The 27,710-nt window shown below is 42.1% G+C and overlaps 1 protein-coding gene across 4 annotated transcripts in view; it reads left to right on the forward strand.

The window, feature by feature from the left end:
• The window catches only part of CHD6 (chromodomain helicase DNA binding protein 6), a 586,770-nt gene that overhangs the window by 409,617 nt on the left and 149,443 nt on the right, over positions 1 to 27,710 (forward strand). For all 4 annotated transcript variants that reach the window (XM_029614845.1, XM_029614844.1, XM_029614846.1 and 1 more), the window contains 3 exons: positions 10,717 to 10,806; positions 13,909 to 14,012; positions 26,646 to 26,772. In XM_029614845.1, the coding sequence (XP_029470705.1) occupies positions 10,717 to 10,806; positions 13,909 to 14,012; positions 26,646 to 26,772 (321 nt within the window). The remainder of the gene's footprint in view (positions 1 to 10,716; positions 10,807 to 13,908; positions 14,013 to 26,645; positions 26,773 to 27,710) is intronic.

The following is a 27,710-nucleotide window of genomic DNA, read 5'->3' on the forward strand; positions in this document are numbered from 1 at the left end:
TAATAGCCTCATCAACATGAATTTACATTTGATGAGTGCTATAGCTATGCACATGATTGGACGCGTGTTTTGGACGCGCTAACCCCTGTTTTGCAACGGGGGTTATGGAAGTGCGTCCAATCGCATGTTGAACCGTGCACTGTGGCCAACACCCGGTACTGCATTGTCCTGTTAGTGTGCATTTTAGAAGTTTTTGTGTTACTACTGTTAAATCATTTTCTCCAGTCCTTTTCTCCTGCATAGTTTTTACAAATTTCTCTCATTGTGTATACTTTTAGAAGATGTTTTTTTTTCTACTGCTGTTTGATCCTTTTCTCCAGCATATGAGTTTATTAACCTGGGCTATCCCATTTATATATTTTCACAGTGAACTTGCTTGTAGACCAAAACTCTCCAACTGATATTTATTAATAGCTCTCTGTGCTACATTGTTTGGAATAAACTATTGCCTTGATTGCCTTTTTTAAAACTATTGCTTATAGCCTGGTTGTTAAATCTGTTTGTATTGTTGATTCCTTGACCTATTGGAATGAGTTTATTTTTTTACTTTGCTTGCATGTAGAATATGTTATTTCCAATTTCATTATTTTAAGAGGAATTTAGCTTGATGAATCTGCTGTGGGCTTTAAAGATTAGATTTACCTGTCCTATCTAGCTCATTGGACAAACCTGTCTCTACAGGGGTGGATCCAGTGTACCCTTATAATCAGAATGTCTTTTATTCAGTGTAACATTGTGGTGCTTATGTTCAAGGCATAGCATTTCGAGACTTAAGGGTTGTCCAATTTGCCTCCAGCTGTCTGCAGTGAAAAAGAAACTGACTCATCTGGAAGAAGAATTATCTAGGCTTCGAAAATCCTTCTCACAGCATCCAGAATATCAATACTAACTTCCACAGAGGATTCTAAAACCCAAGGAAAAATGGATTACAATGGGCTCTAGTAGAAGACCTGTGACCCAGAGACACCCAGTGTCAACTGAGAAACATTCAAGATATCTGCCCTTACTCCCACAGAGGACTCAAATATCCAAAGTACATGGTTTACAGTGGGCTGTGGTAGAACAAGATCTGTGGCCCAGAGTCACACAGTCTCTTCAACTGAGAAACATTCAGGATATCTACCCCCACTCCCACAGAGAAGACAAATAACCAGGAATTTGGTGGGCTCAGGTACATTAAGAACTGAGGTGAAGAAACATCCTCTGTCCACAATGATACCCTTACATAATGCCTTTTCTGCATTGGAAACTAAAGCTGCTCCTCTAAAAGACAATAAGTGGACCTCTTTAAGGAAGAACCCACCCAGTACACAGAAAACCCTTTAATAATATCAAATCTCATAAAAGAAAGCTCCTTCGATAAGAGACTCAATCATTAGAGGAACTAATTTAGGATCTCTTTTCAAAGGTAACACAAAAATTAAATGCCTTCCAGGATCTTCAGCTGGTATTAATGCAAACCAGGTAATCGATGCAATTATAGAAGAAAGTAAAGACTCATATCAATGTTGTCATCCATCTAGGGACCAACAACCTCATTAGAAACAGTATTCAAGAAGTACAGAAAGATTTCCAGTGTCTGGGGAAGGAAATTAAACCCATGATAAAGATTATTGCCTTTTCTGAAATGTTAGCAGATAGAAAATTTCAATACATGGCTCAAAACATGTGTAAAGAAAGTGGATTTGGATACTATATAGTAAGGATGACCTACATTTGATAGTGGCAGGAAAGAAGATCCTAACAGGTAGATTTTGAAAGCGTAAGTGGCCACGAGGGAGCAACGCAAATTTTAAGAAGCTGGGAAGTATACACATACGTGCCTTGCACGTATCAAGAATAAGGAGGCAGAAAAGGGACGGGGAATGAGTGTTCTGGGGCAGGGCCAAGACTTACGCATGTAACCCAGAATTTTGCAAAGACTAAACATGGCAACGCGCCATGTTACTTGCGCAACTTTGCCACTGGTTATGATGAGACTCGAGTTTGGAGAGGGAGAGAGAGACAATCTGATGCTCTATCTCCTACTGTAAGAGGGAAACTTTCAACAGAGGGTGGGTTTTGGGGGGCAGTGTTACATTGGTCTGCCTATGGCACAGGGTCTATAGACACTTGTAACACTGCCCTCCCTCCCCAAACCCACCCTGAGTTGCAAGTACCCCTCTTATAGTGGGAGATATATATAGAATGTCTCTAACAGAGGGTCTCTCCCTCCCTCCCTCCCCCCCCACCAGTCGTCATTTATGCAAGTATGTGCATAAAGGCTGCACACATACGCGTGGCAGGGATATTTTAAACGATGTGCATGTACTTGCACGCACGATATAAAATTAAGTGTATCTTTGCTCACGTACCCAATATGCGTGCTCCTTTTAAAATTTACCTGTAAGTGATAAATTCTGGTCATACATCATCAGGCATTTAAACTACAGGATAGGGATGGTAGAATGTAGCCAATGAAATTGGAATGCAACCCCCAAGCAATACCGGAAGCGAGAGTAGATAATAACAAAATCAGTAAGCTCTCATGGAATATTTAGCAAAGGAGCAAAAAAAGTGAGAATGACGATAAGCAAACCAAGGGAGGAAAGCTGGAAAGTTGTGACCACAAATGCTCATAGCTTGGGAAACAAAATCCCAGATCTGCAGGCTCTAATGGTGGAGGCGAACTTGGACATTGTTGCCATTGAGACATGGTTCACGGAGGCTCATAACTGGGATATGGCCATCCCAGGCTACTACTTGGTTAAGGAAGATCAGAGAAGACAGAAAAAGGGGAGGAGTAGCACTTTATGTCAATGCAACTGAAATGCATGGGGTGTGGGGTAGGGAGGGAGCATTATGGTGTATCCTAAAACAAAACAATGGTTCTTCCATTTACACTGACATGGTCTACAGGCCTCCAGCCCAAACTGAAGACCTGGATCGAGATCTGGTGAATGACATCCAAAAGATGGGAAAGGGAGAGGATTTTTGGAGATTTTAATCTGCTGGCTGTGGATTGGAGTATCCCTTCTGCAGAATCTGCAAGAAGTAGAGAGAAGTGCATGCCCTTTAAGGGGCTCACGAGGGAGGGTGTGATACCTCTCACTAATGAGGATAATCTCTATTGTCTGGACAGGTGCCCACCTGTGCACCAGTGATCAACAAATGGTATGGTTTGATATCGCAAGTAGGATACAGAGAAATCACATGAAGACCCGAGGTCTGAATTTCAAAAATACAGATTTCGACAAAATGGGGATGTATCTGGAGGAAGAACTAGAAAACTGGGAGAAAATGGGCAAGGCGGAACAACAGTGGGCCAAAGTAAAAGGTACTATTACAAAGGCAACACATCTGCATTTTAGAAAAGTAAACAGATATACAAGGAAAAAGAAACCAATTTGGTTCTCAAGGTGGTTGAAAAAATAAAGGCAAAAAGAATAGCATTCAGGAAGTGTAAAGGATCTCAAAAAGAGGAACACAGGGAAGAATATTTGGTGAAACTGAGGGCGATGAAGAAAGAAATCAGGAAAAGGTCAAGCAGAAGAAAGAATTGCCAAACAGGTAAAGAGAGGTAACAAAACATTTTTGAGATATATCCGAGAAAGAAGGAAGTCCTGAAGTGGTATACTGAAATTGAAAGGTGACAAGGAGTAGGTCTATAGAGACAGACAAAGAAATCACAGAAATATTGAACAAATACTTCAGTTCTGTGTTCACTAAAGAAGAACTTGGAGAAGGACCGTTGCTGATTGACAAGATGGGAATTGGGTAGACACAACTCCTTTTACAGAAGAGAATGTAAGGGAAGATCTAGGAAAACTGAAAGTGGACAAGACCATGGGGCCGGATGAAGTACATCCCAGGATACAACAGGAGTTCAGAGATGTCCTGGCAGAACCTGTTTAATAGATCCCTGGAAACAGGAGTGGTGCCGCGAGATTGGAGAAGAGCAGTTGTGGTCCCGCTTCACAAGAGTGGTAGCAGAGAGAGGAGGCTGGAAACTACATGTTGGTTAGCCTCACTTTGTTGGAAAAACTAATGGGGAGACTGTTGAAACAAAGAAGAGTGAAGTATCTAGAATCCAGCAAGTTGCTGGATCCAAGGCAGCATGGATTCACCAGGGGGAAGTACTGTCAGACAAATCTAATTGATTTTTTTGATTGGGTGACTAGAGAATTGGACCGAGGAACAGCGCTCTAAGTGATTTACTTGGATTTCAGCAAAGCTTTTGATACGGTCCCTCATAGCTTGGGAATCGTCACGAAGGTGGTGGAGCGAATCACAATCTGGTTGACTAACAGGAGACAACGGGAAATGGTAAATAGAACCTAATCTGAAGAGAAAATGGTGTTAAATGGAGAACCACAAGAATATTGGGACTGGCTCTGTTCAGTATCTTTGTGATCAACATTGCTAAAGGGATAGAAGGTAAAATTGTGTCTATTTGTGGATGATACTAAGATCTGCAATAGAGTGGACATACCTGAAGGAGGAGAGAGAATGAAAAGTGATTTAAGAAAGCTTGAAGAGCTTGGAATTCAATGCCAAGAAGTGCAGAATCATGCATCTGGGATGCAGTAATCCAGAAGAGCTGTATGTGATAGGGTGTGAAAGACTGATGTGCACAGACCAAGAGAGGGATCTTGGGGTGATAGTATCTGGCGATGTGAAGGTGGCAGAACAATGTGACACGGCGATAGCTAAAGGCAGAAGATTGCTGGGCTGCTTAGAGACAGGAATAGCCAGTAAGAAAAAGGAGGTGATAATGCCCTTGTACAGGTCATTGGGGAGGCCTCACCTGGAGTACTGTATTCAGTTCTGGAGCTTGTATCTCAAAAAGGATAGACAAGATGGAGGTGGTCCAGAGAAGGGCAACTAAAATGGTGTGGGGTCAGTATCGTAAGATTTATGAGGAGAGGCTGAAGGATTTAAATATATATATATCCTGGAAGAAAGGAGGTGCTGGGGAGATATCTTACAGACCTTCAAATAACTGAAAGGTTTTAATAATGCATGAACTTCAAATCTTTTCTGTTGGAAAGAAATCAGTAGACCTAGTGGTCATGAAATGAAACTCCAAAGGGGACAACTCAGAACCAACGCCAGAAAATATTTCTTCACGGAGAGGGTGGTAGATACCTGGAATGTTCTTCTGGAGAAAGTGGTGAAGACAAAAGCAGTCAATTCAAAGTGGCGTGGGATAAACAATGTGGATCTCTAAAGGCTAGAGGATAGAAAGGAAGAAAAGAGTGCATGAGGATAACTTGCTGCAGCAGTTACTACTCTTAACCAATAAGCCTTGATACTTTTGATGTAACTGCAACATTGCTCTCTGCTTCAACGACAGGGGAAAAAGGGGAGTTGGATGCAGACGACAATCAATGAAGGCCCCCGACTTTAACGGTCTGGGGATCTGATAAACAAGGGAGTAACCTGCACTGAGCAGCAATTACTACCCTTAACAGAAGGAAAGAGATTATTGCTATTAGCCAATAAGCCTTGATGCTTTTTACAAAACTATATCATCACTCTCCACTTTGGCGGTGGGTGGGGGTGTGTGGAAGATAATTTAGAGTTAGATAACCAATATAGGCCCTGACTTTTATGTTCTGAGGTACTGATATGCAGACATAAGTGAAAAAGCATAGGACTGCTTCTAAAGCCAAGTCCATAAGCAAAACAAGTCAGCACTGCCTGAATTTTCAAGAAGGCTCATCAGCCAGTAAAAATGTTGCTTGTAGTAAATGTTTTATGCGTTATCATAAGACTTGGAAATAACTGCATGGAGCAGCTGTTGCTACCCTTAAAAGAAACATGGAAGTAACCTGCACAACGTGGCAGATACTACCATAAGAAGCTTCTGGACAGACTGGATAGATCATTTGGTCCTTTTCTGCCGTCATTACTATGTTACTATGTTATTTTTTTTATGGGAGCTAGAGAGGATGAGCTAAATCAAGAGTATTTGGAAGAAAGTGAAATCCCTGTAGCTGATTGGGATGATCCAAAGGTGGTCAGTCTCCTTAAAAGAGAGGATTGCTACCATGATTATCCAGCTCTTGCAGAGCTCTGTATCCAGGAAAAGAAAGTGGAGTCAGATCATGAGGGAGATGATTTCATTTTAGAGGGGATAAATAATTTCCTTTCCACATGATTACTAAAGCTTTAGTCTATACAGAATGGGATACTTCAGAAACAGGGCTGAAGGTTGGCAAAGATATGATGAAGTTGTATCCTTGCCCAAGGAGGCCTTAGAGCAATTGAGATTGCTGAGCATGGATGCCTTAGTGTTTGCTGTCACAAAAAGAATTATTCTGGTTGAAGGGAGTGCGGCTCTCAAGGATGCCAGGACAGGAAGATTGAGATTCATCTCAAGATGATGTCTGAGGTCACAGCCTTAGTGCTCTGAGCGATAATGTGTGCAAGTATTATGGCATGGGCATGTTTGCACTGGATGCAGCAGTTCCTAGTAGCCAACACTGACAATGGTATTTTGGAGCGGGAGTCAAAGCGGCTGGAATCTGGTGTTACCTTTATTGCTTGTGCTTTATATGATTTAATCCGGACGTTGGTATGAATCATGGTGACTTTGGTTGCGACCAGGTGTTTGATGTGGCGAAATTGGGCAGTGGATGTTTGGTCTAAGTCTCAGCTCATCAATTTGCTGTTTCAGGAGAAGCTCTTTTGGTGAAGATCTTGAGAAATTGCTCAAACATGGGTGGAAACTCAGGCTCATAAATTACCAGAGGATAAGCCAAAAGGTTCTTGAAAGGCTTTTCCAAGTTGACCTAAGTTTCAGGAATCTAGCTGTTATCACCCAGGGAAGACCTTTTTTACTCAGAGATAACTTAGCACGAAGGGCCAGTCCTTTTGTGGAGGTTGCAGAACAGCAAGAGATACTGCCATTGACAGCTGAGGAGCACTTAAGGTTCCCAATGAAGTCCAGAGGGTCCATTCTTTGGTCATTCAAATAAGGGGGTCGTTTAGCCCAATTTTTTGAAAAATGGACCCAAATAACTATGGACCAATGGGTTCCAGTGAAGAATGTGTTTGTCTCCCCATGTTCTAGAGAAAAAAGGAAACGGTCAGGACTGCACTAGATCCCCTTCTTCATTTGGCAGCAATAGGTTCCGGTGCCAAAGGAAGAATGAGGCTTGGGTCATTATTTCATTTATTTTGTGCTGCCTATAAGAAAGCATAAGTAGTCTGTAGCTTACCAGAGAACAAATACATGCTGGACTCTGACTCTTTTTACACAAAACTTTATTCTTCACAAGTAAATTATATACCATAAACTGCTTCCCTCAGCATTGCTTCACCAAAGAAATATCAATAGAACAGATATTAGCAGGAGATGCCTTCTCCTTGCCTCTCCTGTCTGTGTCGCCCTGAGCGTAAGCTTAATCCTCTGCTCAGGGGAACCACCCTATAATCAGGACTCCTTTCCTTAAAATGGAATAGGCCCAGATACCTGGATCCAGTCTTTTAAGGTTTCTCCTGTACATTCCGTTACAGTGCTAAAGAAGGAAAGCATGTTTCGTCCCATCTTGGATTTAAAGATGGTGAACGCATCCCTCAGTATGCTGCATTTTTGATAGTAGAAACTCTCTATTCAGTAATTGCAGCAGTTAAGCACAAGGCAGTTCTTGGGGTCTCTAGATCTGTCAGAGGTCTATCTGCATATTTCAATTTGAAGAGAAGAGCAGAGATTTCTCTGCTTTGTTGTGCTGGGAGATCACTACCAATTTAAGGCCCTTCCCTTTGGTCTGGCAACTGTGCCATACACTTTTCATCCTACAAAAGGAAGGAATCAAGGTGCATCCATATCTGGACGACTGGCTGATATGTTCAAAGTCAGAAAAAGTTTGCCATCGAGTGATACAGTTGTTGCAGGACCTTTCATGGGTTATCTATTTCTTGAAGAGCAAGTTGTGTCCTTCACAGATCTTGGAGCACCTTGGACAGTGATGGCAAACTCCAGTCCTCAAGTGCCACAAACAGGCCAGGTTTTCAGGATATCTACAATGAATATGCATGAGAAAGACTTGAATACACTGCCTCCATTGTAAATAAATCTGTCTCAAGCATATTTATTGTGGATATCCTGAAAACCTGGCCTGTTTGTGGCACTCGAGGACTGAGTTCGCCATCAATGACCTAGAAGCTCGCTTTGACACAAAAGAAGGCAAGGTGTGTCTGATGAAGGAAAGGAAATTAAAGCTTCAGTCTCAAGTTTGAGAGCTGTTGCAGAACAAGGCGCCAAAGGCCTAGGACAATCTGCAGGCGCTAGAGTTGAGGACTTCTACTTTAGATCTAGTTCCTTCGGCAGTGGCGAATATGGGGCCCTTCTATTGAGATGGAATCCTCAGTCGCAGAATTACAGGGTGAGCTTGACTCTTCTGGCGGAGGCCATACACAGCATATCTTGGTGGCTGTCAAAGATCAAGTTATCCAAAGGCGTGTGGTTGGAGACTCCATATTGGATAGTTGTCATCACAGATGACAACTATCGAGATCAGCTGTCGCAAGGATTTTAGAGTATGGTGGAAGTAGCTTGGCCTATCAGTCATTTGGAAACAAGAGCAATCAGAAGAGTATTGATGGCCTTTCTTCCTCTGGTCAGAGAAAAAGTGGTGAGAGTGTTGTCGGACAATGCCCCAGTGGTAGCTTACATAAACAAACAAGGAGGGACCAGGAGTCAGGCAGTTTTGCTGCAAGTGAAGTGCTTGTTCCTGTAAACGGAATGTCATCTCTTAGCTCTGTTGGCTTCTCACATCCCTGGGGTGGAGAATGGGCAACCAGATTTCCAGAGTAGGCACGCATTAGCTCCTGGGAAATGGGAGCTCGCATAGAAAGTGTTCTCCTTCATTACAACTGAGTCCGGGGGAGTTGCTCAAGTGGGCTTGATGGTGACTGCACAGAACTCCAAGATCCCAAGATTGTTCAGTCACAAAAAACAGCCAGGAGCAGAAGGTTTCAATGCTGTATTGCAGCAGTGAACCCAACAAATTCTTGTGTTTCCACCATGTCCGCTTATCAGCAAAGTGATTCGTCAGATAGTGAAGCATCTGGGATAGGTGATTTTTGTAGCCCCAGATTGGCCCAGGACATCTTGGTTCATTGATCTGATAATACTCAAGGTAGAAGGTTCTCCGAGACTCAATCACATTCCCACCCTTCTTCATCAGGGTTCAGTTTCCTTGGAACAAGTGGATCACTTTTGTCATGCGGCTTGGCTTGAGAGGAGAAGGCTTGAGAAACAAGGGCTATTTGGAGGAAATGATTACCATGTTATTTCAAGTCAGGAAAGCTACTTCCCTGGTTTATGTGTGGTTGTGGAAGGTATTCGATCTTAGTTCAGGAATCATGGTTATCTCCATTTGCAGCTTTGGTGCCAGCCTTTCTTGTCTTTTTGCAGAAAGGGTTGCAAAAGAGCTTGGCTCTGAATTCTCTCAAGGTTCAAATGGTAGCGTTTTCTTCTTTGAGGGACAGGATAAAGCAATATTCCATGGTAGTATACCTGGATGTACTCGGGTTCTTCAGGGGACATTAAGCACTTGCCTGTCACAGTGTGAATACTTCAGTGGAACCTTTAGTGTTAAAGGCTTTGTGTCTCTCTCTCCTTTTGAGCTTCTCAGAGAGGTATCCCTGAAGGATTTAACATTAAAGCCTGAACTTCGGAGTTGCAGGCCTTGTCTTGCAGGAATCCTTTCCTCAAGTTTTCAGAACATGGGGTGTCAATTCATGTGGTGCCTTCCTTTTTGCCTAAGGTGGTTTCCTCCTTTCATATGGATTGGACAGTTGATTTGCCTTCCTTCCAAGATTCAGGCGAGGGAATTTACTTTAAGGACCTTGATATTCGGAGGGTACTGTTGCGATATTTGAAAGTGACAAATGTCTTTCATCGATCAGACCATCTCTTTGTGGTGTTATGTGGTTTCAGCAAAGGAGAAAAGGCAACTTTAGCCAGATGGATTAAACATATGTTTGTATTGGCTTACATTGCCAAAGATTTAGTAGTTCTGAATGGCTAAAGGTTCACTTCATGGGAGGCCATGTGGCCTGTTGGTCAGAGCGTCAATTGGTGTTGGCCCAAGATGTGTTCTTCTTTGAGTACTTTTGGCAGACATTACAGATTGAATGTTCAGTTGCCTTTGAGAGAAGCATCTTGTGAGTAGGTATTTCAATTACCCTCCCAGTTTAGGGTGGCTTGGATACATCCCATCAATCTGGACTGGTCTGGTGAATGATAAGAAAGGGAAAATTGGTTCTTACCTTTTCATTTTCTTTCATATAGTGCTATCAGACCAGTCCAGAACCCACCCGTTGTATCTGAACACTGCTCTTTCTGTCCATGTGTATATTAGTTACCATAAGGAAAAGCTGAGTTGTTTATAGCTTTTTTTTTTTTTTCACTCTTTCAGTGAAGGAGGTTGAGCTAGTTTTGGGTTGACTGATGAATTTAGTCTCCTGCTCATAGGGGCTATTGTTTTTAGCTTTGTTACAGTTTTACTGAAGGACTGCAGATAGCACTATTTCTTAAGAACAGTAGAGTACAGTGAACCTTTGATTCTCTGTCTCCATCTGCTGGTAGGGGAGAAAAATCCATCAGTCTGGGCTAGTCTGTTAGGACTTAAAGAAAGAAAATTAGAAGGAAAGAACCAATTTTCCCTTATATGAATATGCCAAAACTGAAATAACTGCTATTAATCCGTTTTTTTGTTCTAGAGTCCTTCTGCGGGTTCGGATGCTGTACTATCTGAAGGCTGAAGTATTAGGGGAAGCAGCTGATAAAGCTTTGGAAGGAACCTCGGCTAGGTAATACCATGAACCTTCCTACTTAAATAAGTGTTCTTGATTTCACAATGAATTTATTTACATGTTTGAAGTTTCATTCAAGGTCAAGAGTCAATGATTTTTAGGAAGATAATTTTTATTTACCATGAACCATACGTAGTTAACATTTGTCTTAGAGAGAGAGATTTTCAGTCGACTGAGTAGGGCTAAATCTGCAGGTGCTTTATACTCACAGACTTCTTCCCAAAAATTCAAAGTGGATTTATGCACATAAATCCACTTTGAAAATGTGTGGGTTTGAAAATAAGAGCATAAGAAATGCTGGGTTAGACTCAGATCCATCAAGCCCGGCATCCTGTCTTTAACAGTGCACAGTCCATGTCACAAGTACTTGACAGATCCCAAAAGTAGATCTGTTTCTTGTCATTCATGCCCAGAAATAGCAATAGCTTTCTTTATGGACAAGCAGAACAAATTCAGCCACACAAGTGGGTGACGACATTATGCAGCACTGTTACAGAAAGTGTTCTTTCAGAGCTCAGAAAGACCTAGAAGTCTTTCTCAGCATGTACCGGAACACATGGGCAGCTACCGCTGGCACAAGTCTCAGTCATTTTTCTTCTGCTGAAGTAAAAATGTTGGCGCTGTCTTTCTCATTTCATGCCATATTTTCATAGTTATTTTAGATTCTACATTTATTTTCATTAGTGTAATTTTCAAGTCTCCAAAAAATATATATGGAATTCTTTCTTCAGTTTCTTCCCCTTATGCATAATGTATGAGAGAAATTCAATGTCAGGTTTATGAAAAACAAAGCAAACCGTCAAACTATGTTTAGGTGTAGGCACAAGATGTCTAGTCTTGATTTTCATGATCCGTTTCTTTGCTGTTTGCACCCCATGCATAACATTAAGTCTGCCACATCTAGGAGAATGTCTTCCTGAGCTTAAGTTAAAATTTCCATTGTTCTGTCTTTTGGACAAAGAAAGAAAAAGCTTGGACAGATCAGTACCTAAAAAAAAAAAAAAGGGTCAGAGTCTCCTCAGTGCTTTAGCCACGGTTCATCTAGCTCCCACATCAAACATAGGATAAGAAGAGGTCCCCTTTGGTGCCATCAGTGTCAAAAAGACACTGTGCTGAAATTCCATCAGTACTGAACAAGATGGGCGCCAACAGGTCAGCACTGAGGGTTCTGGAGCCAGCGGTGCCCTCCATATCATCCATGTTAGTGTAGAAAGTTATGGTGCTGACAATTTTCTGTGCTGATATACAGTTCTTCAGTGCAGTCTTTTTCTGCATCTACTATTGAAATTGAAAAGCATTCTCCACTGATCTTGGTACCAGATACTAATTTGGTAACACTTTAGCCCACCACATCAGAATGCCACCCATTTATAAAAAAAAAAAAAAAAAAAGTTATGATTGGAGTTTATTCATAATTTTTTGAAGAAAGTCTTTTCTACCCCTTCTCTTACACTTATGATGCATCTCATTTTGGAAACGTCTGCAAGTGAGCTACAGTCTCAGTAATCTATTCTGCTTTATCAGTTACAGGAGAAGAAGGTTCATAGTTTGGTATCAAGCGATAAACCATCTTCCAAAAGAGCCCCAGTGTTAATTTCTGATTCTAACGATAATTCTATCATGTTACCTTCGTTTTCCCTTCAGTCTTTTGAAGACTCTAGTTGTCATCTGGTTCCTTATCAGAGCCAGTTAGAAATACAATTCCATCAGATGACCTTGCTTTCATTCAATTCCATTCCTTTAATGTAAAGGAGGAAACTCAAAAGAATAGACGGTAACTTTTAAACAGTCACGCGGGCGCACAGATATGCTCATATGCCAGCTCGTGCCAAAAGATGCAGCCATTGTATAACATGTTTATATGCGCGCATGTTATAAAATAGATTGAACGCAAGTACATATGCGCATCATTTTCAATGGAAGCACATGTGCATGCAAATCCCACATCTACCGCATAAATCGGGGAAATTTTACAAGGGATACATGCCGATGCCATAGGTTTCCCATTTCGTTCCCAGTTCGCCCATTTAGGGATAGAACTTGCAAACCCCCCTAATTTTATAGCCACCCTTCCCCCCCTGTTAGCCCTGACCCTTAAAACCCCACTGCCTGGCCTAAATTTTTGTATTTTACTACTTACTCGTCCTCCATAGCAGAAGTAAATTTATGCAACAAGGGACCTCAGGTATGACTATGCACATACTTATTTATGTACATGTTTTTTGGCTAGGCATCGACATGCCAGTGCCCTGCCTAGACCACGCCTAAGCACCGTCCCTTTTTAGAAACTTTTCATTTGTGCTTGCACTGATAGATATGCGCATCCATGGGCGGCTTATAAAATCACTCGGCACACACTGGCCCAACTTGTACACGTATCTCCCGCTTTTGGCATGCGCTGGGCTTTTAAAATCTACCTTATAGTGTTCTGGAGTGCTAAAGTTTATATCAGCGTCTAAGCAGACTGTGACGGCCCTGATTCATAAAGCACGTCAAGACCTTCAATCATCTCTTAGCATAGCTCTAGTGGCTAGGATGATAGATTTTAAAGTATAAAGTTCAGCTTTGTCCAGGACATAGCTCTTATTTTGTCTTCCCAATTTTATCTGAAAACACTCCTTAGGTAGGGAGTCCAACTTGCATGGTTCTGTTGCACAGATATCAATCTTACCTGTAATATGTATTGTCTGGTAACAGCAATGCAGTAAGTCTCACAATCCATCCATCTCCCTATTGGATGTTCTGTATTAGCCTTTTCTTATTATTATTAGCTAAAAACCAATTGAAAAGTCCTCTGTGCCAGCACAAGATGGAAACAGTTTGACACATCTGTGTGACTCGATGCATTGCTGTCATCAGAGAACACTTGTTAAGGCAAGCAGTTTCACTTGAGGCAGACTGGGGTTTGGCATTGCATTTATTTATTTTAATGAATGAATAAATAAATAAATGAGAAAATATTTTTCAGGGGGTTTTTTTGGGTGGGGGGTTTGGAGTGGGAGGAGGACTGAAAAATCAGACATGTCTACAGAATGGTGGCATTTTTGGCTGATAAATGGAAGGCTGAGTAACCATTCATGCATCTTGTGTTTTTCTCAGGGAGTTGGACTTCCTGTTGCCTGATATTGATTACATGGAGATACCGATGGATTGGTGGAATGCAGAGGCTGATAAATCTCTTCTCATTGGTGTGTATAAGCATGGTAAGTAGCCAAGGAAGAACAGCAGTTGTTCCACCAAGTGACACCTGAAACCCTGTTTGGTAGAGCAAAAAATACCTTGCAGAACATTTAAATAAGCCCTCACTGTGGGTGTACAGTCCATGAACTCCTGCTATGGAGGTAATTTTGAAAGGAGTTACGTGAGTAAATGTAGCATACTATGTTAGCAATTTTCAAAAGCATTTACTCGAGTAAAGTGCACTTATGCGAGTAAATCTTATGGACAATTCAATGGCATGTATTGTAGCAATTTTCAAAATCCCATTTAGTCCAGTAAAACCCAATTTTACTTGAGTAAATGCTTTTTAAAAATCAGGCCTATTTGAGCTGCTGTTTGATTGGGCCTAAAGAGGATGGAACAAATAGCTGCCAGAAAGACTTGAAGGCGCAGACATGATCTTGCATTATAGTGACGTTTTTTGAAGGTATACCGCTCTGTTTAGTAACTCTCTGCACCCTCAGTCCAATAATGTAAAGTAAGATGCAATTTTTTTGGTGATGTTGAACCTTCTGCTTTAAAACTCACATGCAATTATGTGACTACGTTTGATTTTTTATTTTGAACTAATTATCCTGAGTCATCCCATCATTAGTGTGCTTTTCATTATAGTGGAAACTTTTCCCAGCCCTAGCACTTGTTGAGACATCATGAAATTCTAATGAAAACGGACATATCAGTCATACACATCCTTAGCATTTTTTTTGCATATTGTGAAATGTTAAAAATGGGAGTATTTGCACAGATAGATTAAAATATGGCTATTAGCAAACAAAAACAGTCCAAGAGAGGGTTGCAAACTAAAACTGCCATAAAATAGCATTCCATGGTATACTTATATGTCCTATAAGTGTTAACTCTAGTTGAAAAGGGTATCTCGGCCATCTTTCTTAATCCAGACCTCAGAACTAGCAAAGGTTGGAATCAGAAAACAAGAGAAAATACATGGACAATCCTAATGGTCTTTTATTCCTTTCTTCATGATTTGAAATCATCTGCTGACATGTCACCTCCTAAGGACTACTAAGGAGAACCTGTTGGTTTTCTTCAAGTCTTTTAGCTAGCAGGGCTTTATCTGTTGCTGTGTAAAGGATAACTTCCCTCTGTAAAGCTGCTTGGGATGAGGACTTAATCTTCTCTCCCCTTCTAAGAGATGAGACATATAATACAGGCACAGTTTCTCTTTATTACTGAAAAGTCCATTAATTACAGTTCACAACTCAGTTACAGTATATGGCATGAGTCTTTAAGACATTCTAGGCATGCATGTAAGAGGTTAATGGTAGCTAGCATAATTCTATGCATCAAGAAAGCAACCTTTGCTGCTGAATCCATAGCACTGATTTTCCCAGCCTTCTAAAAAAGAAATGCCCTACCAGCTTGTTGGCTCTTGGGCTGCCCTGATGGCATCCCAGCCCCGGTTTCTCCTTGACAGCTTCTTTTATGATATGTCCGTTTTTCTTCATTCCTCTCTCTCAGCTTACTAATTACTTCCATCTGACTTACCAGGCTAGTTTCCCTTGAAACTACTGCTCCCAGCAAACTTTTCCCAAGAGTGATGACATAATCTTTCTAACTTCCAGTGACTCCTCTAATGGCCAGCTGCCCAAATTTTAGGAAACGCATGTATGCTTGTTTACAGGTTGGAACCTAACCATGTGAGAGAGCCCCCTGCTTTTGAACATTGCCGAGTGATTGTAGTATTGACGTTTGTGTCTTCTGAAACTCCTGTTGCTTGATTTCATGGTTCCACTAAGGTAGGATTGGTCAACTCCGGTCCACACGAACCACAAATAGACCAGGTTTTCAGGATATCTCACATACATGAGATAGATTTGTATGCAATGGTGGCAGTGAATACAAATCTATCTCATGCGCATTCATTATAGATATCCTGAAAACCTGGCTCACTTGTGGCTCTTGAGGACTGGAGTTGGCCACCCCTGCACTAAGGAGTCGATATTCAAAAACTTGCTGAGATAAATTTTCCAAGTTATCTTTACATGGACATTCAGCCACACCTGGCTAGGAGTGTGGTTGACTATCTGGCTAAATCTACCTGCTTTAAAATATAAGTGAGTAGATTTAGGTCTGCCATTTGCACGGTCAAAATTACTAGACTAAATGTATCCAGTTAGCGCTGAATATCTCACTAATCAGTTAATTTGAAAGCCTGACCTCTAACCTGGTCCAACACCTCACTTTGAGCTATTAGCTGGCCCTCCTATAGAAGTAAAAATAGTTGAATACTGTGAAGGCCTGCCCAGAGGCTGGCTCTCTCTATTCCACTCCTTTCCCCTCTACCTGTCCCCATCCCTCTCCTTCTTTAACGCAAATTACGTTACAGCTGTTTCGGACATATCGCACAGCTTAACGCCAGGAAAAAAGGTGTAATTATTTCCGGTGTTAAAACCGTGCGATATTGCCCCTCATTTTAATTTATCACTCCCAAAACCCTCCCTAATCCCGCCCCTTCAAAAAATTTGCATTTGCACCGTGCGGTAACCCAATTATTGCATGCGTTATGGCGTTAATGCATGTGTTGACGCCATTACGCATTTTGATGAATGACTTTATATATTTGTGTGACTTGTGATTTTAAGCACACAAATTTAGGGGCATATTTACTGAAGTGTGTGAATTTGTAATCGTTAATGTGCATTAGCGAATGAATTTAATGTGCCTTACTGTCCAGATGGTGCTATATTTATTACAATTATTTATGCAAAGAGATGTGTTTGTCAAACATTGCAGAGCATTTGTTAAGGCTGTTAGCATGCATTCAGAAGTTGCCATGTAGCTTGTACTAATGTTAGTGTGCTTTATTCTTTAAATGTGATTTAGGCTATTGAGTATGCAATCTTGGCTGCCCCATTTCTGAAAATTTTTTAAACCCAACTTTTCCCATAAACCTTTGTCAGTGCTTTAAATAGAGAGGAATTCGGAGTAGAACTTGTGATGTAGAGGAGAGAGTAGTGAAAAAAATCAGTAATGTTTGGATTGTCTTATCTATAACACGGGCCCGTGCCCACAGCTAGTTCGACACGATGTGAGTGTCCTTTGCCTCCTACACCCCCACCAAACCCAAGGGGGGCTGACCAGCTGACCCACATTCCCATTGGGGTTGTGATGATGTGGCTGGCTGTGCAGCCTTTAGAAGGGGAGGCCCAGCAGTTCCTGATGATATAAATCGGCATTTTAAAGGGCCATGTGCCAACACCATCTCCTCCTCTTTGTCATCCAGTTTGAGTGTTCAGCGGCCAGAGCGGGTAGGACCTGTGGGATAGAATAGCTCTGCGGGAGCTATCTTCTCCCCGATCGCGAAAGAACATAAGAAATAGCCATACTGGGTCAGACCAAGGGTCCATCAAGCCCAGTATCCTGTTTCCAACAGTGGCCAATCCAGGCTACAAGTACCTGGCAAGTACCTAAAAACTAAGTACCAGTATATCCCATGCTACTGATGCTAGTAATAGCAGTGGCTATTTTCTAAGTCAACTTGATTAATAGCAGGTAATGGACTTCTCCTCCAAGAACCTATCCAAACCTATTTTAAACCCAGATAAATTAACTGCACAAACTATATCCCCGGCAACAAATTCCAGAGTTTAATTGTGCGTTGAGTGAAAAAAGAATTTTCTCCGATTAGTTTTAAATGTGCTACATGCGAACTTCATTGAGTGCCCCCAAGACCTTCTATTATCCGAAAGAGTAAATAACTGATTCACATTTACCCTTTCTAGATCTCTCATGATTTTAAAGTCCTCTATCATATCTCCCCTCAGCTGTCTCTTCTCGAAGCTGAACAGCCCTAACTTCTTTAGTCTTTCCTTATAGGGGAGCAGTTCCATCCCCTTTATCATTTTGGTCGCCCTTCTCCGTACCTTCTCCATCGCAACTATAATTTTCTTGAGATGCGGCAACCAGAATTGTACACAGTATTCAAGGTGTGGTCTCACCATGGAGCGATACAGAGGCGTTATGACATCCTCCGTTTTATTCACCATTCCCTGCCTAACAATTCCTAACATTCTTTGCTTTTTTGACCACCACAGCACACTGAGCTGATGATTTCAAAGTATTATCCACTATGATGCCTAGATCTCTTTCCTGGGTGGTAGCTCCTAATATGGAACCTAATATCATGTAACTACAGCATGGGTTATTTTTCCCTATATGCAACACCTTGCACTTGTCCACATTAAATTTCATCTGCCATTTGGATGCCCAATTTTCCAGTCTCAGAAGGTCTTCCTGCAATTTATCACAATCTGCTTGTGATTTAACTACTCTGAACAATTTTGTATCATCTGCCAATCCGATTATCTCACTTGTCATATTTCTTTCCAGATCATTTATAAACATATTGAAAAGCACGGGTCCTAGTACAGATCCCTGAGGCACTCCACTGTTTACCCTTTTCCCCTGAGAAAATTGTCCATTTAATCCTATTCTCCGTTTCCTGTCTTTTAACCAGTTTGTAATCCACAAAAGGACATCGCCACCTATCCCATGACTTTTTACTTTTCTTAGAAGCCTCTCATGAGAAACTTTGTCAAATGCCTTCTGAAAATCCAAATGCACTACATCCACTGGTTCACCTATATCTACATGTTTATTAACCCCTTCAAAAATAGTGAAGCAGATTTGTGAGGCAAGACTTGCCTTGGGTAAAGCCATGCTGACTTTGTTCCATTAAACCATGTCTTCCTATATGTTCTGTGATTTTGATCTTTAGAACACTTTCCACTATTTTTTCCTAGCACTGAAGTCAGGCTAACTGGTCTGTACTTTCCTGGATCGCCCCTGGAGCCCTTTTTAGATATTGGGTTTACATTAGCCACCCTCCAGTCTTCCTTGTGGCCACTCACAGCAGTTCTCATTTCATCTATTTAAAAAAAAAGAAAAATGAGAGGATGTGTGGCCACATGCACGACTGACTCAGCCCGATAAGAGCGACTGCCATGAGCACAGCTTCCCAGCCCAATGTGAACACAGCTTTTTCAGCTTTCCCAGACCACTGACTCAGCCTGAATTAGCGCATGGCATATTCAATTAGATCAGAAGCAGTAGACACTGTAAGAGGCCAAGTAGTGTAAGGTCCTTTTCTCCAAATCATGTTTGTCCCCATGGAGCACAAGAATGGCATTCTGCGCTGAGCCACATTCTCTTCCATCAGGGGCATCATACACCACAACCACTCAAAGAAAAGATGGGGGCACTGTCAGTGGCACAAAACACTACAAAATTCAGACAAAAAGGGAAAGAACCTTCATGGCCAGCCACAGCAGAAAACATAGACACAACAAGGGCTCCCAATCAGCCTATAGTGATCAAAGAGGGAAGGGATGGCCTGCAGCAGCACTCAGAGAGCAACAGCGCCACATTTGCAGCAGCAGAAGGGGAGCCCATGGAAGCCAGGGGGTGCGTGGACAACTGACAGTGTGGTCATATGAGGGCACAGCAGATTATTGCCCAGGTGGCCTAGCGCTTTGGATTGGACTGTGGCAAGAACATCTGACAGGCATATATTATGGCAGCATACAGTTACCCACAGGGGCACCATGCGGTAACGGCGGTCTAGTGAGCTTGCACCTTCCATCACCGTATGGGCCACAGCAGTGGCCGATGAATATACAGCCTGCTTACCCTGTCTGCCCCTATGCACTTCATGCATTGGGGCCATGAGCGGGACCATCTCAGTGGTACCATGGCAGCGCAGAGCACAGGCCTCAGATGATCATTAACCTGGCGCCAGGCGATTGCGTGTCACCTATTGACAATGTCCCCAGGAACCTGCAGACAGATAGCAAGAATGATCGCTCTCAGGCGGCAGACAGTGACAGAGTAGCAGAAGAGGAGTTGGCGCATCAAATGGAGAGTCAACCAGTTTTACAGGCTAGACAGACTGCAACTGTGACAACCATCACAACAGCGGATCAAGATGCCAAAACCTCGACTAGGAGTGTGGTGGGGAATCGTAGGGTCAGGGCCAACCTTCGGGGGGGGGGACACTTCAGTTGCGCAAGCAGAGAATAAGAAAAAGAGAAGGAATATGTCAAGGTCTTGCTCCCATAGCTCCTCAGATACTTAAGATTCTGATAGCATCTCCGATTCCAGTCCGATCAGACCATCCAGTGAAGCAGCAAGAGGACCACCAGCATTAACAGCCCTATCACAACTATGAGAAAATGTCCCAAAAGCATGTTTAAAAAGATGAAAAAGAGTACATACATTGATATATTCAGAATATTGGAAGGACAAGAAGGGCGATCGACCAACCAGAGCTGACAAAACCACCCCCAAGAACATCATTAACTGAATGAGAGCCTTTGTGTGGATGATGAGCGTCATTGGACAGGAAGATCCATCACAGTATGCCCCATGTTGAATTATGCAGACACAATTTTGGAAGCCTATAAGGAGTACGATGGTTAAGTTTGGCTTAACTACGATGAGCACTTTTGGGACAAAATGGAGGAAAACCGGTTTATGTCCTGGGACACACATGTCATAGGTCTCTGGCTAAAACAGATGACAAACAAGTCAAATAATGATGGGGTACAGGGTCGAACTGCACATAAACACAATACTATGCAGACGACTGTCCCTTCACCTACAGGTGTGAACAACACCTGTTGGAAATACAAGTCTTCCTGCAGTTTTCAGAAGTGCAAGTTTCACCATGCCTGTTCCATGTGTTCCAGTTCACATCCAGCAAACAAATGTGCCAGGAAGACTAGTTCAGGAGGTACTGCAAAAGCAAGATGAATCAACCTTTTTCAGCAAGACGATGTCCTCCATTAACTTGAGCGCAATGTTGACATGTTTAAACTGTTACCCCCAAATGCCTGGAAGAAGAAAAGATCTTCAGTGGTTTCCAGAGTGGATTTATCATACTGATCCAGGGAGGTATCAACAGACTTGAGGCATCTTCAGCAATGTGATGCAGAGACATAATACAGCAGAAGATAGACAAGGATCTGGAGTTGGGCAGGATGGCTGGTCTAGTCCAGGAACCACCTTTTGAAAAGATGATGTTATCACCACTGGCTGTGATTCCAAAGAAGGAGCCAGGAAAATTCAGGCTCATTCAGAACCTCTCTTACTCAAAGGGCGCTTCTGTGAATGATAATCTACTTGCGGAGGAATGCATAGTTTATTATGAGTCCTTCAATAGTGCCATCAACCTACTGAGAGAATGCAGTTAGAATGCCCTGATAGCTAAGATGGATTTCAAATCAAAATTCCAATTGCTGCCCGTTAATACAGACAGCTTCCCATTGTTGGGTTTCAGGGTAGTGTTTTATTTCTGGTATCAGTCTTGTGGTAAAAAGAAGTGTTTGTTGCCTGCAGAGTGAGAGAATGGTTAGTGGCAGGGAAGTGAGTGTGCATACCAGAAGTGTGAATGGGGTGCCTGGAAGTAGGAAGGGGACAAGTAAGGAGAGACAGGAAAGGACAGTGGGGGAAGAAATGCAGAGGGAGGAGGAGGAGGACAGAAGTGGAAGTGGGGCCAGCAGCATCTGTTAACAACAGGAGAGGAGTGAGGGAGTGTCAATGGGCAGAGGGTAGGAGGGCTAGTCAGGCTCTGGAAAGGGATAGAGAGGGGTAGCTGACAGGTGAGCACAAAATAAAGCAGTGTGCGCCCAGAGGAGGTAGAACAGCAGTGAGGTAAGGAGTAGGGAGGAAGAGGAGGGGGAATGGGAAGTAGGAAAGAGCAGCAGGTAATGAGAATCCTTCACTTCACCCACTCTCAACAGCTAACATAGGCAGGATGCCAGGCAGTGGATGAGATCCAGTGCATTTAGGCAGTGTGACTCATTGCAGAGCAGAATAAGTTGCTCATGGAACTAGTCATAGACAACACCATTGTTCTTTATGGGTGAATCACTAGTCACTTGCCCGGTAGAAAATTTGAAAGATTACTTAACAAAACGTCCCCACGGCAGCACACTTCTGCTGGTCCATGCTGACAGCTTCCTGCTGTCTCAATACCAGTTTTATGTGATTTTTAAAGCAGTGCTAACCAAGTTGGGTGTCGATGCAGTGCAATTCTTTATGGGTGAAAATCACACAAAACATCTAGAGCAGCTAAGAATGCTATTTGTTAAACAATAACCAGATCCATCAGCAGTTGAGTTTCTCCAAGCACACAGTAAACCAATGCAGTATATATTTCGTGACATCAAGATATTCCTCAAAAGAAATGTCAATAAAATGATTGCAAAGAAGAGAGGCACTGCAGGAGGGGCTACCTTATCTCATCACCCTAATTCCAATAGAAGAGAAGTTGTATGAAGTCCTGGACCCTGAGCTCTTTCAGAGATTCCCTGAAATCCTGGATACAGCTTCAGAGGTACCAGGTAGGCACTGGAGGATGGTGTAGGAGGGTATTTCCTGGGGATTGGAAGAGAGGGTGTACAGTTATTGTGGGAACTGGAGATGTAGGGGTGGAGGGCAAAAAGAGTTCAAAGTGTAGTACACCAATTATACAATATACCAGTGGTTTTCAAGCTAGCCTATCGTACTCACTCAGCCAGTCAAGTTTTCAGGATATCCATAATGAATATGCATTAGATGAGTTTGCATACAGTGGAGGCAGTACATACAGATATAGCTCATGCATATTCATTGTATATATCATGAAAAACAGTGGCTGGATGTGCCCTGAGGACTGGGTTGAAATCCCCTGCACTCAACCATTTTACAAGTTATATACAATAGAAATAAAAACTAATATGCCATACATTATAAGCAAATCTATTAATTCATATAGCAATAAGAAATTGTATTAGAATATGGATACCCTCACCTTCCATAAAAAATGTTAATCAGCTGGGCATTTTGAGGCCAATGTTCAACTATGGGGCATACAGCAAAATTAAACTGGATAAACTTATCCAGCTAACTTATACCAGATATTCAGCAGCACATCCACGCCACTGAATATACTTGGATAACTTTAGGTCTGCTTTCATAACAGTACTAAAGTTTTTTTTTCTACAGCCTAGATGGCTAATGCAGAAAATCAACGTTCATCCTACAAAGTTAGGCAACTCCACTCAGGAATGCTCCTGCCCCGCCCTGAGACATATCTGTAACTTTTTGCTGGGAAAAAAGTTAGCTGGCTAAGAGCCAGGTGGTGAGCGCAGCTGGATGTTGAAACTGTAACTTTTATCTGACTGTGTCCGAACTTAATCGGACAAATAGCACTGAATACAGACCTCTTCATTACCACTTTGCCCTCCACCCACTCCTATTAACCACCAGCTTATACAAATATAGACTCAAATATAGTATGTAGGTGAAATCACAGTATACTGGTCTCTAAGACTATTCCATATGTCAGGGATGGCCAACTCCGGTCCTCAAAAGTAACAGACAGTTCTGGTTTTCAGGAAGTCCATAATAACTATGCATGAGACAGATTTGCAAACAATAGATGCAGTGCATGCAAATCTATCTCATGCATATTCATTATGGATATCCTGAAAACCAAGCCCACGTGGCCCTAGGTGGACATATCTATTAATATCTGTAGAAGCTGTAATAAAATATTTATATCTTTTCTATTTAACTATATCTATATCTATCTATATATAATATTTTACAAAACTCTACTTTTTATCTAATGTAGAAATCTACTTTGTGCTACAGGTGCCAGAGCAGACAGTGTTAGAAAGGGAATCTGAGGGCCAGGATAGCAGTGAGGAGGAGCTAATCTCTGAGGAGCTGATAGAGGATTTGAGGACAGTACCAATACCCCACATCATGCTGCAGGAGTTTGAGGATGTCACCCAAGCTAGACAACATCCTGGAATTTTTATCACTCAGGAGGATTGTATATCTGACTTATATGTCCAGCCTCCCATGATGGCTCCCACCAGCATACCTTCCAACATTGTGGAACCTGCAGTGCCCTGCCATCAGCCACAGCCTGCAACACATCATGCCTTTCTACAGGAGCCTCCACTATAGGAGAACAATATGACACAAGCAATCTCAGTTGGAAGCATCCTACATGCCAGCCCAAGCTTGCAGGCAAGGCACAGGGGAGGGGCAATGTCGTGCCAAGAGAGGGTCAATACCTACCCTGCTAACAAGAGGTCCCCTACAACCACCATGCTAGAGGAGCAACTCCCTTCTGAAATAAAAGAGCCAGGAAACCAACAGGCTGCCAGAAAAGGCCTGCTTCAAGAGCCTGTGTGTGAAGGAACTGTATCATGCACAATAGAATGTACTGTAAGATGATGGCTATAAACAGAGGAATGGTAGACTGCACTTCTTTAAGTCAACAGCTGGTTGCAGAGATGTACAACAAAATCATGCAGGGATTGATATACTGATGGTGTGGTTGTGCTATCATCAAAATCTGGGACACTCTGACTTACGTTGCTGATTTTCAACTTGAGGTGCTTTTGGTTCTCCTGTTGTTTCCAGGTTGCCTAATGGAAGCCTTTCCATAGCCATTATGGTTCTGTCAGATGCAACTATTGAGAGCATTGAGATTTTTACCTCAGTTCTGAGGCTGCCCCAAACCAATGTACTGCTCATCCATAGATTGTATATGGTCTGGACTTGGTTGCAGCTTGACTGCCCATTTGAAACTACAAAAATCATTAATTTGATGACCAATCATTTTTGCTATCTTTAAGTTCTTTATATTTATTTTGTATTCACGGTCAACAAATTTGAATTGTATACCTAAAACATTTTTGGTAATAAAAAAGATTGGATAGCTACACCAGAACCATCTTATTGGATTTTCTCTGGGTTTGGTGGGTTGCCTTCCAACTTTTAGTTGCTTTCTTCCATTTATCTGTTTAAATGTCAAGTTTGAGGACCCCCATAAACCTTGAGTTTGCACATAAAATCCTACATCTGCCCTGTATGCCCTAAAGTTATCCTGCAGGAATAACAGTACCTTATCCTGTCCAGAGATCCTGATTTTTCTAAAAACAAATTCATTGTGTGGAGGTGGGCCCTCATCATGCCTTTCAAAACAAACTACCATCAAAGGAAGGGGGTACCCTGCTTCACACAGCATTAAGATAGAAGGTCTTTTTGTTGGAGATGCCTTGCTTTGGCTTTCCTTACCTGTATAGATGATGTATTTTAGGGAAATAGTCAAACCTAGTAGCCGGTAGGGATTTTCTGCCTGGTCACTAACCCAAAACCTTTTTGAACTTGCTTCTTTTTCCCCATTTGGAAAAAATGGAAGGTGGAGACTGCCCCTAGATCCAACCCAATACCCTTTTTATTTAGAAAATTACTACTGCTAGTAGTAAGGATGTGCTTTTTGCTGGGAAAAACTGAAAATAACCATTTTCATTTTGTTAAATCTGAATCAAATCAAAAATGACTGCCAAACCCCCCCCCCCCCCAAATTTGTTTCTATTTATTTTGATAAATAATGTGCACTATTTGCAAAAAGTGCACTGTTTTCTATGATGAATGCAAACAAAATTAAATGAAAAAAACAGAATCCCCAAAATAGGTTTGGGGCCAAAAACAGCCCGAAAATTATTATTAGCCAGGTAAACTTGGATATCACTGAGAGTTGGCAAAAAGAAATGGATCTACATGTAATACATTTAAAACTAATCGGAGAAAGTTCTTTTTCATTCAATGCACAATTAAACTCTGGAATTTATTGCCAGGAGATGTGGTTAGTGCAGTTAGTGTAGCTGGGTTTAAAAAAGGATTGGATAAGTTCTTGGAGGAGAAATCCATTACCTGCTATTAATTAAGTTGACTTAGAAAATAGCCACCACTATTACTAGCATCATTAGCATGGGATAGACCGTTTTTGGGTTCTTGCCAGGTTCTTATAGCCTGGATTGGCCACTGTTGGAAACAGGATGCTGGGCTTGATGACCCTTGGTCTGACCCAGTATGGTTCTTATGTTACCTTCATCATTGTATCACATCTGTACACAAAGGTTAAAAAGCCCACAGGTCTTCCATCAGGATCCCACACCATTTCTTGGCCTCAAAGCCTTCCAAATGCTGGGAATACCTTCCTACTCTCCCAGTATACCTTTTGAATCCTTGAGAACTAATCCTTATCCTAAGGAATGAGGCCATGCACCAGGCGATCAGCATTCTGAGCCTGGATTCTTCAGAGCACCAACCCAAAACACAGCTAACCTGGCCGAGGCATCGTTTTCTTTAACAGGGTCATAATATGAAGCTTGAAGGGCATAGACCTGGGAATAATGTCAGGAAATATTTTTTCACTGGAAAGGTGTTGAAGACTATGGAGTTATTACAATACTTTGTAATAAGATATAGAAGGGGACCTGGGTGTTCAGCTTAAGTATTTTTCTTATAAGCAGTAAAGATGGCAAGGCCTGAAATGGCTTACAATGGAGGCCATTAATGTAACAGATTTTGGTCATGTTTGGGACAGATATGGAGGATAGTGGAAGGAAAAGGGTTGAGAGTTTGGTTAGGAAGGGAGTCGGTGTTGAGTTGCATATGGGAATGTATGTGCACATTTACCCAAATTGAACAGATCTGAAGAGGGTAGGCTGGATGAGCAATTTTGGTCTTTATTTGCTATCATGTACTACGTTATTCTGCTAATTCTAATCTTATATGTTCCTTTTTCACAGGCTATGAAAGGTACAACGTGATGAGAGCTGACCCAGCTCTCTGTTTCCTGGAAAAAGTGGGGATGCCTGATGAATTGTCTTTATCAGCTGAAGGGGTTACTGATATTACACAAGATGTGACAGAAAGGTAACAAGTACAGCTTGTTCTAACTTTGTTTGCTGCTGGAAACGTGGTGGGATTAGGGAGTGAGTAAGGTTTGGGAGAGCAAATTAGTTGACTTACACTGATTTTCAGAGCTAGGCGGCTAACATAGCATTCCAAGCTGAGTCAGTGTGTTTAGTCAGCTGGATTTGTCTGTTTTCTTTTGCAACTTAACTGATAATCTTGCGCAGTTTGAGAGGTGCTATTATCAGGGGCACATTTAGTTCAAGGGAAGAAAATCATGCACGTAGATGGTCTTTTCAAATTTTCATGCATAATTTTCCACACAAAACTTTACTAACAGAAAAAGCAGGTACAAGTGACCCTTTGTCATATGCACGGCAAGTTTCAAAACTAACGTACACACACATTCATTTTGAAAATTTGTGCAAAGCCTGCAAACAAAATGTACATGTGGCCTTTGTCCCAATGCACACAGTTTGAAAATTGCCTTTTAAATCTCTTCAGAGGGCTTATGGTGTGAAGACTATATTATGTTATCAAGCCTCCTTCACCTGAGATGATTAATGTAAGGTTCACAGGAAGGCCCCGCAAGCGGCTTTACTCACTCTGACACCGGCCAGACACATGCTGCTCCATGCGGCAGAGGGATACCGTTGACACCATTCCTCCGATGCTACTCCTAGGCATGTGTGCGTGATACTTTTCCTTTAAAGGACCCACAATGGGAAAAGCTGTGGCACCCTTGGATGATGTCATTCCTGCCCGCCCTATAAAAGGGCTCTTCTGACACCCCAGCGTTGCCTCAGCAAGAAGGTCGCCTGGTTCCGTTCCCTCCTGGTTCTAGTCTTGCTTTTACCGCATCCTGTTCCAGTTTCCAGCTTGTGCCTATCTTTTGCCCGGTTCCTCGCTTCAGTATCAGCCTGGGGTCTTGTCTTCAGCTTCAGCCTGGTTTCTGTCTT

Source organism: Rhinatrema bivittatum, chromosome 8, assembly GCF_901001135.1.
Source record: "Rhinatrema bivittatum chromosome 8, aRhiBiv1.1, whole genome shotgun sequence".
NCBI lineage: Eukaryota > Metazoa > Chordata > Amphibia > Gymnophiona > Rhinatrematidae > Rhinatrema > Rhinatrema bivittatum.